The sequence below is a fragment of the Bombus vosnesenskii genome, unplaced genomic scaffold (assembly GCF_011952255.1).
Source record: "Bombus vosnesenskii isolate JDL3184/JDL3185 unplaced genomic scaffold, Bvos_JDL3184-5_v1.1 scf7180000014105, whole genome shotgun sequence".
NCBI lineage: Eukaryota > Metazoa > Arthropoda > Insecta > Hymenoptera > Apidae > Bombus > Bombus vosnesenskii.
Genome location: NW_022883371.1, coordinates 3,201,467 through 3,219,132, shown reverse-complemented (window position 1 = coordinate 3,219,132; position 17,666 = coordinate 3,201,467). Strand labels below are relative to the sequence as shown.

The 17,666-nt window shown below is 35.8% G+C and overlaps 1 protein-coding gene across 11 annotated transcripts in view; it reads left to right on the top strand.

Annotated features, from left to right (window-relative positions):
* Positions 1-17,666, top strand: part of LOC117239509 (phosphatase and actin regulator 4B) — a 392,276-nt gene that overhangs the window by 139,721 nt on the left and 234,889 nt on the right. For all 11 annotated transcript variants that reach the window (XM_033505127.1, XM_033505126.1, XM_033505131.1 and 8 more), the window contains 3 exons: positions 2,832-2,996; positions 3,147-3,245; positions 5,038-5,376. In XM_033505127.1, coding sequence (XP_033361018.1) covers positions 2,832-2,996; positions 3,147-3,245; positions 5,038-5,376 — 603 coding nt within the window. The remainder of the gene's footprint in view (positions 1-2,831; positions 2,997-3,146; positions 3,246-5,037; positions 5,377-17,666) is intronic.

Here is a 17,666-nt window from a genome sequence, read left to right as displayed (position 1 = left end):
AGAACGATGGATTATAAGTTGTTAATTTGAGCAATTAATAAAATCTTGCAAGTGGGTGATTATGCAGATATACATGTTAGGACAATTCCTTCGTGTTAAAATAATTGGCAATCTCTTTGGAATATCAACTATCCCAAAATTTCCCTTTAACAGACATCGTCAAGAGCAAAACCGATCGACATTCGTCACTCGGTCTAATTGCTCCTAAACTAGACGCTCGGGGACTGAGTACGGCCATACGATGCGATAGGCCAACGAAATTCGCCCCCGCATACTAAGAATTCACCATAGAAGATCTGCCGACCAGAAGTATCCCTGAGGGACGTTCAGGACCGATAATAATCGTCGATCTCGACGAAACTGCCCTACCGCACGTTATCGTCCATTATCCCTCTCTAGGGGCTTCCCGAAATTTTCTTTCCACGACGATTCCTCTTATGTTGTTTCAGTTGTTCCTCATCATCTGGAAACACATGGTTTATATTATATTTAGTTTTCGTGTTCGAGATGTTCTAGCAGATATTAATTAATGGACGTTCGACATTCACAAAAATCTATGTACAAGCAGGATATCGGAGAAGTTTCTCCTTTGTGAGCTGGTTTTATTGCATCGTGGACAAAGTTCTTTGAGGCGACGTTTATGACGTTGGATTGTGCGGTTAAAGTTTAATGGCGTGGTATTTAAATTTTCTTAAACAGGTGAGCATTAAGTAACATTGTGACGTTGTATTTTAATGTGTGGATAATAGTTTTTAAGAAAAAGATGTAGATATAAAGTCGGCAAATTTCGAATTGATAAAATTGCTCTGCGTTAAAGTGGATTATTTCGAATACCGTAGAAAGCTGGTATATTTTAATTATTTGAGAGTTGGCGATAAATATTTTGCATATTACGACGTGGCAAACAGAATTGGTTTCTAAATTACTCTCATTTGACATTTATTACACGCTCAATCTACCACGTATTTTATTCCCAACGATTACGTTGTAATGTAATCTTTACGAAATCCGAAGAATTTTTAAGCTTGTAGCGCATGGAACATGGAAGACTCGAAATGTTTTAACAGTCATCGTAATTTCAACGTATTAATTGCTATACGAATTAATTAGTTGTTAACAGAGGATGTTATTACGAGATCAATTGGCGGTTACTAGAGCGGAATAGTTCTAAAGTTTTACAATTCTAAATATAAGAAGCGGTTACGGAGATCGCAATATATCATATTTCATGAATATTAATATCAAGGCTTCCTTACTAATTCTAGAAACATTAGAAATATCTCCCTATTCAGGATCTCTTCAATTCCATTTTTCACAGTTTTTTATTATCCAACCTTTCCCGAATACAACTGAAAAATTTATTTGATCATATTTTCCAAACGATATTGCCTTTTTTTATGAAGGGCCATAGCCATTAAATATCTATGGGGCCACGATGTCGGGTATTGATTTTATAGTGACATCGACATGGCCGTCTAACAATGAGTTAAGAGGAACAGAACCATGTGTGTGTGTGAGAGAGAGGGAGAGAGCTGGCCACGCTCAGTACAATTCTCCACGAATATTTGTCCAACATTTGTAAACAGTGTCATATCTCGAGATGTACAATAATCCTGGAAAATAAGTTTTACTTCCGAAGTCGCCTTTCATCGTATTATCATCGTACGTTACATGCTTTATCTCCTTTTGTCCACCGCCCACACAGACCTTCCTTCTTAAAAACTACGGAAAGGGCGGGGGCAATAAAACTTGGTAAAACAATCTTTAAGAAGTTCTAGCAGAAGACTGGGTTTATCTTATATTCTTTTCCCTTTCGAGATAAAGACAAGCGGAAGTATTTTAATATGAATCTTTTATTGTCGCGTCATCGTCTTGTCTACTTTTTGGAACTTCCTTTAAGTTCCAAAGTAGAAGTAAGTAGGAAATGTTATATCATTCAATATATGAATGAATTTTTGTTCTTTTTTTTATTGTATATAAATCAGTTTAATTATACTTTCCTTAATATTTGTTCGTAAAATAAACATTTTATGTGTAAATTCGTTAGAAACCAAGTGTTCCGACAAACGATAACGATATTTCCTCGAATTGTTTCGTTAAAGTTATCATCGATTCGCCAGTGCGATTGTGGTAAATGCACTTTCTAGGGGTTGTTTCATCCCTTGTCGGTAACGTAGAAATTCCTGGTTTACGTTTTCCTGGAAAATTGTGGAAACACGGCAATCGTATCCCAAGTCGATAACACGAGTGGAATGCAACAGTCGATGAAGTTGCACCCTTTTATTTTACCGACAATCGTTTTGATTTCAGACGCTACATTATTTTGTAACATAATCCTTCTATGATAAGATTCTGATGCAGCTACCTTTAGCATTTTTTCATTAATAAAATATATTTTTAATAATTACACGACGGGTTCATGCATTTATAGTGATTTTAAAAGCATAAAAACATATACACAACATATAAAAATATGTTAAAATTCGTAATAACATCTAGTAGATGAAGCAAATCTTTATTTATATTCTGTTTCTTCAATTACATGAGATTAAAATGAACATTCGCAGTTTATTAACCCCTTAACCTACAACTACAGGCATAGCCTGTAGTACGATGATCGGGCCAAACGTAAGTATTACGTGCATAGCCCGTAGTAGATGATCGGGCCAAACGTAAATATTACGGGCATAGCCCGTAGTAGATGATCGGGCCAAACGTAAGTCGGCCCAAAATTCTCGAACGTAAATCGTAGGTTAAGGGGTTAATAATACTTCTAACATATTATGCAACTGGAAACAATTTCTATATGTAAATATATTTGTCTGTTACAGCGAAAAAGCAAAATGGGGCGGCATTACGGACGAACAGTTTGGGCTCGGGGGCAAGAACACCACCCCTTGAGAGGAAAAGCAAATTTTCAGCCCTCGGTAGACTCTTTAAACCGTGGAAGTGGAAACGGAAAAAGAAATCGGATAAATTCGAAGCTGCCTCATTGTGTGAGTATATTTTTAATAATAAATATTAAAAAATGTGAAATGATAGACTGAAAAATAATTTAAGGATTATCATTTGATACACTAAATGACCTAGTGGCGATTTATCGATAAGCCAGGATATTAACTAGGGATTGTTCTTCACGATTGCAGCGCTCGAGAGGAAAATCTCTGTACGTGCTAGCAGAGACGAGTTGGTACAGAAAGGAATCCTGTTGCCCGTCATAAGGTCCACGTCGTTTCCGGAAAATGGTGAGTTTTCCGCTTCTACCGTATGTCAGAGATTTTATAGGAAAACTTGAAATGTCGATGCTCGAGAGGAAATTGAACTGTCCCATATTTCATTCGTGCGATTGTTCCTTACGATGGTACAATTTAAATTCAAATTTCCATTTTGTGATCGAACTTACATACCTTCATGTTTTATTTAAACAAAAATTAAACATCCATGTACCCACGAATATCCCTGAAGAGATAATTGTTATTTTGTAAAAATTGAACAACATCCAACCCCATAACAATTGATCAATATCCATCTGTTACTTCCAAATTTTAAACAAAATGACATTTTATATGTAACGACCTAATATCTATAATCAAATTATCTCTTATTATCTCCAGTTATTTAAAACTTGCTCTGAATTTCGGGTAAATCTACCTAACAGCCATAGACATCGTTCACGAACGTACTAACATCCCAAGCTTTCAGAATAACATATGTATGTTTCCCCTCGGCCATAGACTACGTTCACTTATCTCAAGTTTCTCTTCAACCCCAATTTCTCTTATCTGTACGAACTTCAACCATCTTGAACTACCATAAACCAACTCTATGAAATCATAAAACCAGTATCTACGCGCACGAATGTTATCAAATTCGAAACAACCATCGAATATCGCTAAAGTTTCAAATTTCGAGTCACTTTGGGGGATGAGATCTCTGTGGGATGGAGTTTTATTCGTCGTGGACAAATTCAGGAATGTACGAGTACAGGACCGTCTATCCCGTGGAAATTGTCCAGCCTCCGGCTAATCAGGAAATAAGGGCCCATGATTTGCGGGTGGGAACGAGACGCGAACGGCAAGACGAAACGCTAAAGAACGTAATTAGGTTCCGCGCTTGTTATCACCCAGACATGGGCTCAATTTCCGGAACCGTCGGACACGTGATGCGTCTACCTTCGTTTTATAGAAACGTGGCTAATTTTGGATAGCTATCGTTGTTGTTTCATATTTTCTGCAGATTGTCTTCATATATTTCTTCTCTCTGTTCATATATTTTTTAATAGCGCAAATACGTAACGTTTATTGTATGGTGTGCCCAAATCGATACTGAGGATAAAAGAAGTAATTGCCTTTAGATTTTCTGATAGACCAAATTTTCGGATCCATCTTTTAAAATTCATGAAAGATCAGAGATGAGTTTCAAAGTGGAACGATTATTTTATCATGAGACGATAATGATACGGACCTTCTTACCGACAAAAATGATAAGACAAGCTTCTGTCAGAAATTTAAGTTTATTATATACATTCCACGTATCAATTTCGATTTTGTCGTGTTTTTTGTCGTTTCCTGTACCGTACTAAATTACCTCTATATTATCCTTTCCTTTTCACTGTACTAACTTAAACTGGTTTTAACATAAACTGGTTTTATGTTTATAAAACGTACATCCACCAAGCCTAAACACACATCAATGTGACAAACATCCGAAATTCCTCTTTCAACTCTGAAAACTTCACTCTTGTTGGAGCCAATCGATCTCTTCATCACATTCTCAAAAGTAAACGGCAAAACACTTCCAAACGGTTGCAGGCCGAAATAGCTCCAAACGATAGTACACCGAAATAATTGAACACGCTCGCCATCGATTTCAATCCTCCTCTTCAAATCGCATCGTCAGAAACCATCCATTCCCAGTACGAACCATTGCCCGAAAACCATTCGCTTAAACCAGCAGAAACGTGCGTACAGACTGTTTCAGACACGCCGCCGTGTTCATTAATATTTCCTGCTAATCGTTCTCGTTGCTCGTTTCCAGAAACGGCCGGCGACTCTCCCGACGGTCAGAAGCCGCCAACGCCGCAACAGACTCCCCAGCAGCAGCAACAGCAGCAACAACAGCCGCAACAGCAGCAACCAGCCGCTGGGGGTATTGGTACCGGTGGCGTTGGTGGTGGTGGCACCCCTGCAGCAACACCCACGTCAGCCGGTACCGTGCAGCAATCCCAACAATCCCAGCAAGTAGCATCGGCCACGCCGACCCCTACGACTGCCAATCCGCATTCTACAGGACCGCCCAGCAATCAACCCTCGCCGCATCCCTCGCCCCTTTATCCAGGGATACCACAGCCAGGTCAGCCCAACGGCAGCACGCAAGGTAAGATGCAAATATCGATATGATCCGAACGCGAAATACTCGAATTTCATGGAGATATATAGTATGGGAAGGTGTGCGCTGCATCTTTTCTTGTGGGAATTGGAATTGAGATGTATGGGATGTATAGATTGGAATTCAGCTATACGAACGTATGGTAGAACTTCGTTTAGACGTAGTCGTGGACAAAAAATAAATGGACATGTAATGGATTTGGTACTTACTACAGTTATATACTTAACTTTTATTTATTATATATCCTTATGTATCCCTTGTTATATATAAATAAATATATATATATCCTTCCACATGGTATATATATATATTATTCAGTAACTAATTTGACTGTCCAATTATTTTTGTCCACGATTGTAATTAGACTAGGGATTTTTACGCATTTATGAGAAATTTGATGCTACAAAAATGCATATAATTCACATAATATGCGAAAACATGTCAAGTATCCAAAATAGAGTTTATTATAATACTATTTATTATAATATTTGTATTATGTATATTAATATTTGTATTAATTGTATATATTAGTATTTATTATAATACTTGGTAGGTGAAATAAATTTCTATTTAGATTCCGTTTCTTTAGTTATGTTCATAGTAATATAAAAATGCATAAAAATCCGTTAGTTTGATTATAAGTTATACGATTGAAATTCATAATATATAATGAAGATGATGAACACGAAACATTTAAAGAAGAATATAACTAGTCTCAGGTATCTATGGTATATTTGATTACTTTGACGTAAATAGTCGTCAGAAAACACATCCTAAGTCTTTCGAAGCCTAAGTACTTATGCTTCTCAAAATATCTGAAATTAGTTACTTTGATTTTCAAAATATATAAATTTTAACATCTGACCGATTTTACGAGCGGATTATATCGTTTCCATTGACTTTACCGACTGGATTAAGGGTCTTATGGTCAAATATATTGAATAGCGGTGTTTGATATTTGGTTTGACGAGAGGTTTGATTGGCTGTAGAAAGTTCGTGATGATTTTATGCTGTAGGTTAGGGTTGGCGATGTTTCTGCGGGATTTTGGGTGTGTTAGGATCGCGGTAGTAGACACTGGGGTTGGTTAGGAGTCGCTTGGGAATTGAAGGGGGAAATTGTTGCTTAAAGGGGTGTGTATGATTCAAAAGGACATAGAAGATTAGGTTTAATTCAACAGGTGATAAACAGACATGTAGGTCAGATATATTATTAGAGAATTTTAGGAATTTTCTATCCAGAAAATGGATTTCATCGTCTTTTTAACGAACAAAATTCTTAGAAATCAAAAAGCTTATATTTATAATTCACTATCCTGGTTCATAATAATAGTGTAAGATTCTACCGTAACAAAACTCTCTTTAATACTACGATGCATTCTAAAAATAAATCTTCTATCATATCAGATCAGAGTTCCAATTTCTGTTAATTGGGTCATTTCTTAACCGAAATCTTCTGTAATCACCAAATTAAAATTTGATAAAAGCAAATCAATTTCTATTAGAACAATTTTAGCCCGTTTATATTGACATAATTTATCGTTAGCAGAAATAAAACGACTCGTCAAGAGATACAAGGTTTCTTAATAAGAGATTAGCAATCACTGCGACGTATTAACTCGTCTTTGTCAATTATGAGGTGAAATATCTGTGTGAAACGCAAATTGTCGTCTCATCGACGTTTATCTTGAAATTAAAATTTCTTAACGTGTAGGAGAGTTGAAGTGGTTGCAAAAAAGGCCAGGGAAATTATAGCCTCGTCCCCATGGTATCTAATGCGAACACGCACAATGGCGCGAGTACGGCGTTGACCTAATTACCAGGAATCACGTGCTAGAGGCGGCATTAATGGGCTACCAAGTACAATCGTGGTATGTCGTGCTGCATGACGATCGCTTAAATATCTCATGGAATCTCCGTCTCGTCCAACTGAGTCGCGCAATAATAATAACTTTGACAACGTTTAATCATGCCTGTTCAATTAATACCAGATGTCAGACGTGTCCATCCTTCACGAGGATGCAAGATTATTAGGTTGCACAATTCTCTTTGGTGATTAGTGATTACATATATATATATATATATATATTATGGAAACGTATTAAAGACAAACTAGTTTTCAATTTTACTACTTCAAAACATTTTCTTCGTTAAAGTCTGTGGCATTAGTTTGGCTTTAATAATAAAATCAGCAGAAGAGTCGGTGTCGGTACAACCGCAGACATGTTTAAAATTTTTAATTAATAGTATTTTAATTAAAAGTATTTGTGCACCATTGTATTTATCATAGCATTTATATACTAATTAATTAAGTTCAAGTAGTATATTAAATTTTGTATTATTTAGTAATACCTTCGTACGACTACAAAAAGTTGATACTGCAAAAGTGAAATGTAGAAACTACTATAAAAAAAATGCTTCATTTGAAAACAAGGATAAGAGAAAGAAATACTTTTTATAGCCACTGTATATGAAGACAAAGATGGGAACGAACGTCCATCATTCTGGAAAACTCCAAAAACCGTATTTTACAATCCACCCCACGACAGAATCGAAATCTTTCCACGAACGACATCTGATCCCTTTGCGTCGTATCGAGTTCACAAATCTGCCGGGCTCAAGGAACAATCCCCGATCTTTCACCCCTTTTTCGTGCTCTATATCTGACCATCGGCCAAACAAACCTATCGTGTTTCTGCCGCGGTTTAAAGGGAAACCGTAAAAGCACATTTATCATGCGAACTGGTAACGCAATATCATCCAGACGATTCGATTCTCAAACCTCAATTTTCCAACCTCTTTTCAAGATTTCTTGAGATTTCGTGGCATGTCTCGCGAGTCCTTTTGTCGGTTAGCAACCTGTTGCGATTCGTGAATTTACTTGACGCGTTTCACCGGTATAACTCGACGCCTCCATCTCGCTGTTTGTTTAAAGAAGCGCCTTCAAATATGCTCTGGCTGTGAAATCTAAACGACAAAAGGAGCACGCGATCAATAATATTGACGATTCGTTTTAATCTTTTTGAAACTTCACACGGCCATTGTTATTGACAATACATGTTCGCTCGGTTGCTGCAACAATGACATAATTTAGAAATCATGATTTTAGGGAAAACGAATCTGAATGCTTTGAATTGTATAACTGTGTAAGAACATCACGTTAGAATGCCAAGTTGATATAAGGAGATGTCTAACTTATACAAAAATATTATAATGTTGTTATGCAGTTCGATAAATTTACATTTACTCTTGGAATAACATTCTGAGTTACGATCACTGTTAGCACGAAATTCATTCCGCGTTCAAGATTTAGTGTAAACAAAATTTCAACAAGAATCACGCTCAGATTTTCAGCGATGAAATCATAAATTTAAAATATTGTACATTACTGATGAGGGGAAAAAATATGTGAAAATTATTTTGATTAAATGTATGTAACTTTTATGCGCAGTTACAATTTAATTTCATAATATGCACCGAACCAATAAAAGAGTATTGAACTTTGATCGTACACGATCAATATGATTCTCAATGATATTGATCCGTAACAAGAGTCGAATTTGCATGCAGAATGACAAAATACTGAGCATAATCGCGTTTTTAAGCGCACGGACTACGCGGAACAATTTACTCGCAAGCGCGTTACACGCGAATAATACACTTCCTGTAGCAGCTGCTTCCGGCGAGGAATATTCACTGGCTTTCCGGTGAGTCGTTAATGTCGCGGCCAAGCTGGGAAAGAGAATCTTCTCTTTGAGAACTGTACGCCACTAGCTTCAGATTTCTTTTTTAGTTTTTGTGGTTACTTTGATGAACACTAGCGTATGAACTAAATCTCGTGTCTAGGGAGTAAGCTTCTCTTTCCAAATACGAAACAAACTACGCTCTTTGGCGGTTTTATGATTAAGCTAACAAAGCTAAAGAATTCTTCCACTTGAACAGCAACTTTCATATATTCATTAGCTTTCTCTGAAACAACAATCAAGCTAAAATTCAAGAAAATCGGCATGAGTGAAAGTTTTCATACCAGTCATCTCCCAAAGTTACAGTGAGATCAAAGTTTAAAAATTCTGCGAACGAAAAAAAGTTATTAGGAGTAAAAAATTGAATGAGTCTTTTGAAGCTGCAGTCAAGTTGAAATTTAGAAATTCCCTCACCTTAATAAAAATCTTCCTATTAAACAACATCGTCCAAAATCACAATCAACCCAAATATATAATTCTGTCAAAATAAAACATCCCGTATTAAATCAACCTCTTCTTAAACAACAAACAAAAGCCAGAGCCAAAATGTTCTTCCAATTATCCCAAGTACCAAGGGGAAATTACATCCTGTGCCCTGATAGACTGCCAAAATTCGTCGGATCTCGTCACTGCTCCATCGATCCGATGCCATAGAAATATTTCAGGTAGACCCTTGGATCCGCTACCTAGCTAAACACGGAAAAGACGAAGAAACCTCGAGGGTAGAGAGACGGTTAGGTGGAAGAGAAGTGGAGGGTGGGATGAATTAAGCGGCAGTGATGGAAGCTGTAGGATGGAAAAGGGTGCAAACAGAGGATAAAACGTCGTGCAGACTGTGGAGGCTGGGTTAGCGTAGCTCTTTGTCTGTCTCGTGGCAAGAACCATGGGAGGCAACGACGATCGATACGCTTCTCTGCGTACATTACGAACTGAAGAGCCTACCAGCCGTTTCTTCTCTCTCTCTCTCTTTCTTCTTCCTTTTGGATATCCTTCCTATTTATTTTTATTCTTCGGTTCTTCAGCTCTTTCGTGCATTTCAGGAGACCGTGTAGTCCAAAAGTATCGAAAAATGAGATGAAGACGCGATCTTGTTAGATAACTGCGCCTTTCTAAGTTTCGATGATGAGATCTTACAATTTTGAAGATCGAGTTGTCGTTAGCGGGAAGCAAGGGGTGGTTTTCAGCAGGTCGCGGTTTTGGTAACTTTTATTCCTTGGGAAAGTGAGTTTATGTTTATATCATATATTTTAACATGATTACGGTCATCATTGGTTACGTCAGGTTCAATGCTTATCAATCTCTCAATCATGTAACAATACCAAACCCTATTATTATTTACGTTTTATTTGATTTATCAAGAATCGTATTAATTTAATATAACTTGGCACGCGTGAAGGTTCCAGGAACTATTAAAAATGGAATGGTTCCTTCATTAAAAATATTGCTGCAAGTCAACAAAAACCTATTACGATCTCAATCAACTTCACCATAGAGCTACTGCTCATTCGCAATTACCTTTCATTCTCCTTCTTGCAATTATCTTACTCCACCTTGTTCTCACTACGTTACCTCAATCTTTTAACCGCACGACAACATCAAATTCACGGACAACATAGAAAACCTAGTAACTCACCTTTCTCCGCCAGTCTATCTAACAAATTACCTTAAACTCAACCACCCTCCCCCAAGGTCCCAAACTGAATTCCAACAGCGAGAGCATCACGCGGTGACAAATGAAAAGGAGCACGAGAAGCGTCATGCCATCACTTCAAAGGACTGCAAAAGAACTCTCCTGAAGTCGAAAACTGTTCGCGTTACCACCCCTATCCTTGTAGACCTTTCTGGTGATGAATCGTTGGTATAAGGGAGAATTTGGCTATAGAGAGTATCAGGGTCACCATTAACGAGACCCGATGTAGGCATTGTTGTTGGTGGGTCTCCGGGTTAAGGAGATCGTTCGAATCCAGCGGAGGGTGGAGACAGAGGAATGGGGTGACACTTTGCTAACCGCTGAACGTTAAAGGATGGGACGTTTATTGCGTCGTTCGGGATGGCTGTTTGAAGAAGACGTTTGTTATTCCGTGCAATTGAGTGTTTGTGTTATCTGAGGGAAGATCACGAGGGAGATTTCGGTAGTTGGGGGATAGTTATGCAGATTTCGTCGGGGAAATTATGCGAATCTTCTAATTAGGCTATTCAGTCACTGCCTCGCCGTATTCCAATTGAAAATCCACGAATTGCTCCATGCAAAATTATGTAAGAATTATTTTCCAGATTTAATTAGAGGTTCGTTGAAGTTTATCGATGTTTAAACGTTCAGAGGAGTAATATTTTTACGAAAGATTATCCTCGTTTGTTTGCATCTCCCTTCTTTGGCCAAGGTTTTGTCCTTGTTTTCTTTTTAACTAACGTTCTCGGGGGAAATGTGAATGGCAAACTCATTAGAGCGTGGAATTGGAAGACAAATATGGAGAAACTTGTATTGATGTAATTTTCGAAGCTCTGTGAATGATACCAGTTTCCCTGATTTTCTGTTGTTTATCGTTCAAATTAATGGTATTTTCTTTTATTTTTGGTTTTGAATATATACTTATTTGTAAATATCATGCACGTACATCGCGTGGATATTAAATTGAAAATTGTATTTAGTGCATTTAACAATATTGTGTTATCGTGTAACGTTTGTAAATTTTCGTGACGAAAAGAAGAAATGTAAATCAAACGTCAGCTGAGAAACGAACACAAAAGTAGTTAATTGTAATATGAAATTTACTCACTGATTTCTTATATGTGTCTCTTGCTAATCATATCCGAGCAGGTCTGTAAATTACTTGAACATAATCAAATTTGATTAGATGTTTTGTTAATTTAAAAAAAACAATATTCAGCAAAAATTCTTTGTGTAATATAGGAAATGTTTCATATTACACATTCTCGACGTAACATAAATACAATAATTTATATAAGGTTTTAACAAGGTTTTTATAAGGTGCTACTAAAGCGTGTCTGACCATACATGTCCCACTTCTACTTATAGTTTGCTCTCGTTCCCCGAGTTTCAGTCTTTAATCCACACATCTATAAATCAGTCATACAGACTATAATGAATTGAAGTTTTACAATCATAAATTTATCATGTGTCATATTTCATATTTCCATATATTTTCATATTGATCTACACATATATCGCCTTAAGAGGATCTTTAATTTCCTTCTTGATATAACATATAATGACACATTTTGAAGTAGCATGGAGCAATTTTTCATAAAGTGAAATCAAAATACATTATTTGTATAGATAATAGAAATATCATTTGATGAGTAATAAATAATAAAAAAGTAAATATAACACTCTAATAAAGATAAAATAAGTCTGATATAAAGATTTAATTAATACGTTTAATGCATTAATGAAAATATCTCTATTACAGACAAAATTTACGGCTCATAAATTCATTGTCTTTAAATAAATAATTCCACCTCGTATATTATTCCTTCTATGCTTACAAAATCCAATACTCAAACTACCATTTCTCGGCGTTCAATACAATACACCGCTTCACATAAAAAATGCAATAGCTTTAAATAATTATTTCCTAAATCAAACATTCATTCTCATTCTTTTATAACGCAGTGAGATATTTAAGAACCACCATTCCAATTTGTATTCCTCCTCGTCTCTCGTGAATCCAGCTCTCGTGAATTTAACATTCAAACCATCATTCCTCAGAATTCGATAAAAAAACACTTCAGATATAATCCATCCCCCGAAGCCTCACAATTCAAATGGATCCTTAACAATTCTTAATAATCTTCAAACATCGTTTCAACCACTTCAATTAACCAGAAAATTCAAGATCTCTTCACCACTGCCGCCATTCTTAATCCACGTCAAAACATATTTTTCCGGAACAACGATAAAAACGCTATCCGAAATATGTAACAATGTAACAAAAGAGCATGCGTACCGCGCTCTCGGGCTAGTCGCCGACGTGCATATTTCAGCGCGGCGGCACTCGTTGTTTTCTCTCGCGCGTACGTGCAACGGGGCCTCCTCGCATAGGAGGGTGGAGGAGGAAAGGGTGCATGACGAGAGAGAAGCCGGGTCGATATTGACGCAGGCCTGTAGTGAAACCTTACGGGCATCGTCGTCGTCGTCGTCGACGTCGAACTAGCGGCGAAATTTAAACCGAAGTGGGGGATCCGAGAGGAATTTTCGTTTGATCGGTCGCACGAGCACGATCGAACCCATGACTCTACATACACGTATATCCCGATACTTTGCAGTGAATAATTTTGAATGCGTAACTCAGCTAGATAAAGAGATCTCTTTCGTGCACCACGAATCACTTTGTTACTTATTTTGCAAAAATTATTACTTGTAATGTACACCCTATAGTAAGATCAAAATGTTACTACAAATGGTATTTAACATTTTAAAAAAACCTGGAAAGTATTGTAGTAAAGTATTGTAAAGTAGAAACGACACTAAATATTTTTAAAAATCTCAAAACTCACAGTTCGTTGCGCAAAAAAAATCGATGTATCTTTCTGTAATTGATATTTAAAAGACTGCATTTTTATGCATTTATGGGAAATATCGAAACTAATATTCAAAAGTATATGAAATATCCGAAGTATAATAGCTGTAACAATATTTGGTAATTAGAACAAATCTCTAACTAAGTTCTATTGTTATACTCGTGCGTATAAGAATATGAATTTGCATAAATATCCGCGATCTTCTTGTAATCTTCCCAAGAACGACATCAACGCTTAAACTTGTTAGCTGAATCTCTCAATTAAAAACTTGTACGGCTATGAAAGTACAAATTAACAGAGACAAATCCACTTGAAGGGATTCGGGTGGACTTTTCGTCTGGATTTTCATTTCAATGAATAATTTAAATAATTACCTGAAAGAACCGACCCTTCGTAGTGCATCGATGAATTCACCCCTGTTTAATTGAACTCGACTGTACGATCTCTTGAATTTCGCGCGCTTACAAGCGTTGTATTTGTCAATACACTGATGGCGTTTTTTGCTTTTCATTTAGACTTTGTTGTTGCAAGGAGTTGTTCAACCCTCTTTGGGTTGCTTGCAGCTGTCTCAAAAGTAGCGATGATGAACGAGAGTAATTTCACAGAGCTGATATTTTACGTCGCTACGGTAGCGTTGGCTGTTGATGTAGTTTCGAGAAATGACGCGGATTTTTGATACGTGCGAAGGCAGTTCGCGTGATTGTTATGGGAAAGTTGGAAGTTTGGTTTTTGTGGTATTTTACGTCTATGTTCCCTTCTTAGAGGAAATTGAAGTTTTGCGGTGACAGGAAAAATCGGAGAGAAAGTGGAAGTTGATTACACTTTTAATTAGAGAAGATAGTATATAGAGACGATCTGTGATGTCCTACCTTGGAAAAATATTACGTCGCGAAGATTATGAAGTAATTAAAGAGAAAACGAAATAAAAAGTAAATTAGGAAATAAATGAATTTTAAATGGGATGAACAGTAAATTAACGAGTAAATGAATTTTAAGTGAAATAGAATGAAAATTTAAAAGCTAATGGGTATATCCTAAATAAAAAGCTAAGTTAACTATAATTATATTAAATAATAACTATATAAAATAAAACTATATTACATTCATTTCTTATATTATTCTTATATTAGTCGTATATTCTTATTATACCTGTTATTATAGAACATGTGGCACTAGAAATATTAATTTAATAATATAAGAATAATTTGATATAAGTATAATAAAAGTGGGAAAGGTAGACATCCAGAAATTCCCAGTTTATGACTGAAGAAACATAGAACGTTACCTTTTTGATATTCAGTCCGCGAGACCAACAGCTAAATGCAAAAGTTGCCTCAATTCTCCTGCTAGCCACCTGTTTCAATGTTAGCAGGCACGATATCAATTACCGAGCCAGGCACATAAAACTATCTTAAAACTACCAAGCGTAGTGAAATATTTTTCAGTTTAGTTTTCAGCATACGGTGCTCGTTGCAACGACTGAATCGATAGAGCAACGCTGGTTGATAAAATATATATATCGTGTTTGCCAGACGTTCAGAGACGTATATTTCTCCTAGCAAGTCCCGGAGCATATGAATAATTTGATAAATTGATAGTAAGAGGCACTATGTGAATTCACTTTCTCTGGACAATTGTTAGGCTTACTATTAATATTCCTTCAAGGTCGTTTAATTTTCTACGATTAAGATTTTATTTTATTTTACTATTTTACTTTAAAATATTTTTTTAAGGCGAAGGAGATGCAAAATTTTTTAAATTTTCCATACGAGATTTTTAATATACAAATTCTTATTTTAAAGAATATGAAAAATGTATTATGCAATTTGGTTCATAAGTAGTTAGGTAATTTAACGTACGTGTTATTGGGTTCTAAAATGTGTGTTACTACATAATTATCTTTTACGAGATATTGTTGCTTTTTCCCATTCGTTTATAGCTAGTTTAAACGTAAAACATATTATCTTTTAACTCGTGCAACCTAAATTTAATTTTTAATAGTAGTCGTTTATTACGTTTTATTTTTACAAGAGAAGAAGAATATCTCACACGCATAAAGCGCATATTTACAAAGATTGTCCGAGTTTATGTTCTAGCACACTGTGCACGAAAAATGTTTAGCTCTAGTACCTAATAAAAAACAAAAAGATAATTTGAAAATCTGTAACATTATTGTTTCTCTGTATTTCTCCAATACATATGATTTATATCGATCAATGTGGCGTCTGAATGATTTAATTATATCGTTTGAAAAATCTTTCCAAAGGATTTATGCCCATAAATATTTCTTCCTTTGTGCCATTATCGTCACATATAATTAACTAAAAAATAGATAACAAAATAACTGCAATTCTAAAGAGACTTCCTTCACAGAAACTAAAACTTACACAACAACACTCATTCAATATCACGAGTTATCAAATCTAAATTAAAGTAATTCTTCCTCTTTTGTATGCCAAACTCCAATATCCAAAGGAAGAACAAACTAATCTATTTACGAAGATAAACAACGTTCGCCTCAAATCCGAGAATTAATGAATGCAACATAGCAACATTTAGAGAGATTACGGGTACACCGTATTATTATCCCTTCCTACCACCCTGGCTAGCAAATTTGACCAGATTTTGCGGGGTTTCCCCGTGAACTTGGCTTCCATGAAGTTCCCCACGGCATTTCGTATACACAAGCATTGTACTGGGGATTTTGCGCATTCATTTTAATGGAGAAATTTCGTGGGACGAGACGTTAACGTGGCCAGTGAACGCGCTAGATTGTCATTTCTGATGGTACGCTGGAACATTGTCCTTCTGATCGCTCGTGTCGTACATCTTGTCGAGTACATCAGACGCGAAAACGTTGAATTTCGCCACAGGAAATGGCGCTAGCAGAGGTTTAACTGAAATCTGGTAGATTTTGAATTTTCTGCGTTTGATTTATCCTTAATGCTTTTTACAGATTCTTTAGAATCTGCGACTCAATTTTACGCTTCTTTCAACAATCAAAAAGGTTTGTAATATTTAAGAAAATAATTTAACGTAAAATTCTAGAGTCGAAAATTGTATTAATGTAGGTCAGCTTAGTGCTGTTTTTTATAAAATAGGGTCCTGCGCTTAGTGAGTATTATAAAACATTTATGTTATATCATCTTAATTTTATATTATGTTTCATTGGTTATTTGATAATAGACGTAAGGAAGTTTGTGTTTCAGCATTGGAAAGTAGTAGGCCATTATATCCATTAAGAAAAGAAAATTAATTTACATAAACTCTCACTGTTGCTAATGGGTAAACTTGTTTCATTGAGAAGTCATTAGTTACAGAGAAATGCAATTAAAATCGAGGAAAAATTCCGTTCTACCTTGCTAGTCGTATAGTGAATTATGGTTAATATTATGTAAATCTTCAGCAATTATTCGCATTTTAATATTAAACATTAGATTGTTAGAATTAATTACGAATATTGTAGGAATTTTAAACTTACTGTCAAGAGTTAAAATTCTCTATAAATTCTTTTATATTTTTCTTTAAGAACTGCGATAAATTCTAGTTTCCTCCTCGAGCACCGAGTAACGATTCTACTAAAACAACGGAACAAATTTCAAACCATAAGTAACGCAACAACATCGATTTGTTGTCTCGCGATTCAGGTTACAGAAGCTCTTCACTCTAGAGTGGATATCTCTGGATATCATTGTTCACGGGTCGCGCGATTTTTATCTTGAATTTTCGAGTTAGAACGAAAAAAGGAAATCAGAAAAATTGACGGATAAAATTTCTAGTGCATTCGAACAAAATCTAGGTTATCAGTTCAATCATGGTTTTGATACTATCGAAGATCGATTAATCTGTTATAATGGAAGATCCATTAACGTTTGTCGTATAACTTTGTATGCCCGTGTATCTAAAAAATGACACGACTCGAGCAAGTTTATCAGAAAAAGCGAAAAAATGTGAAAAATTACAAAAGAATTATTTATTAAATACATAAAGTTTTAA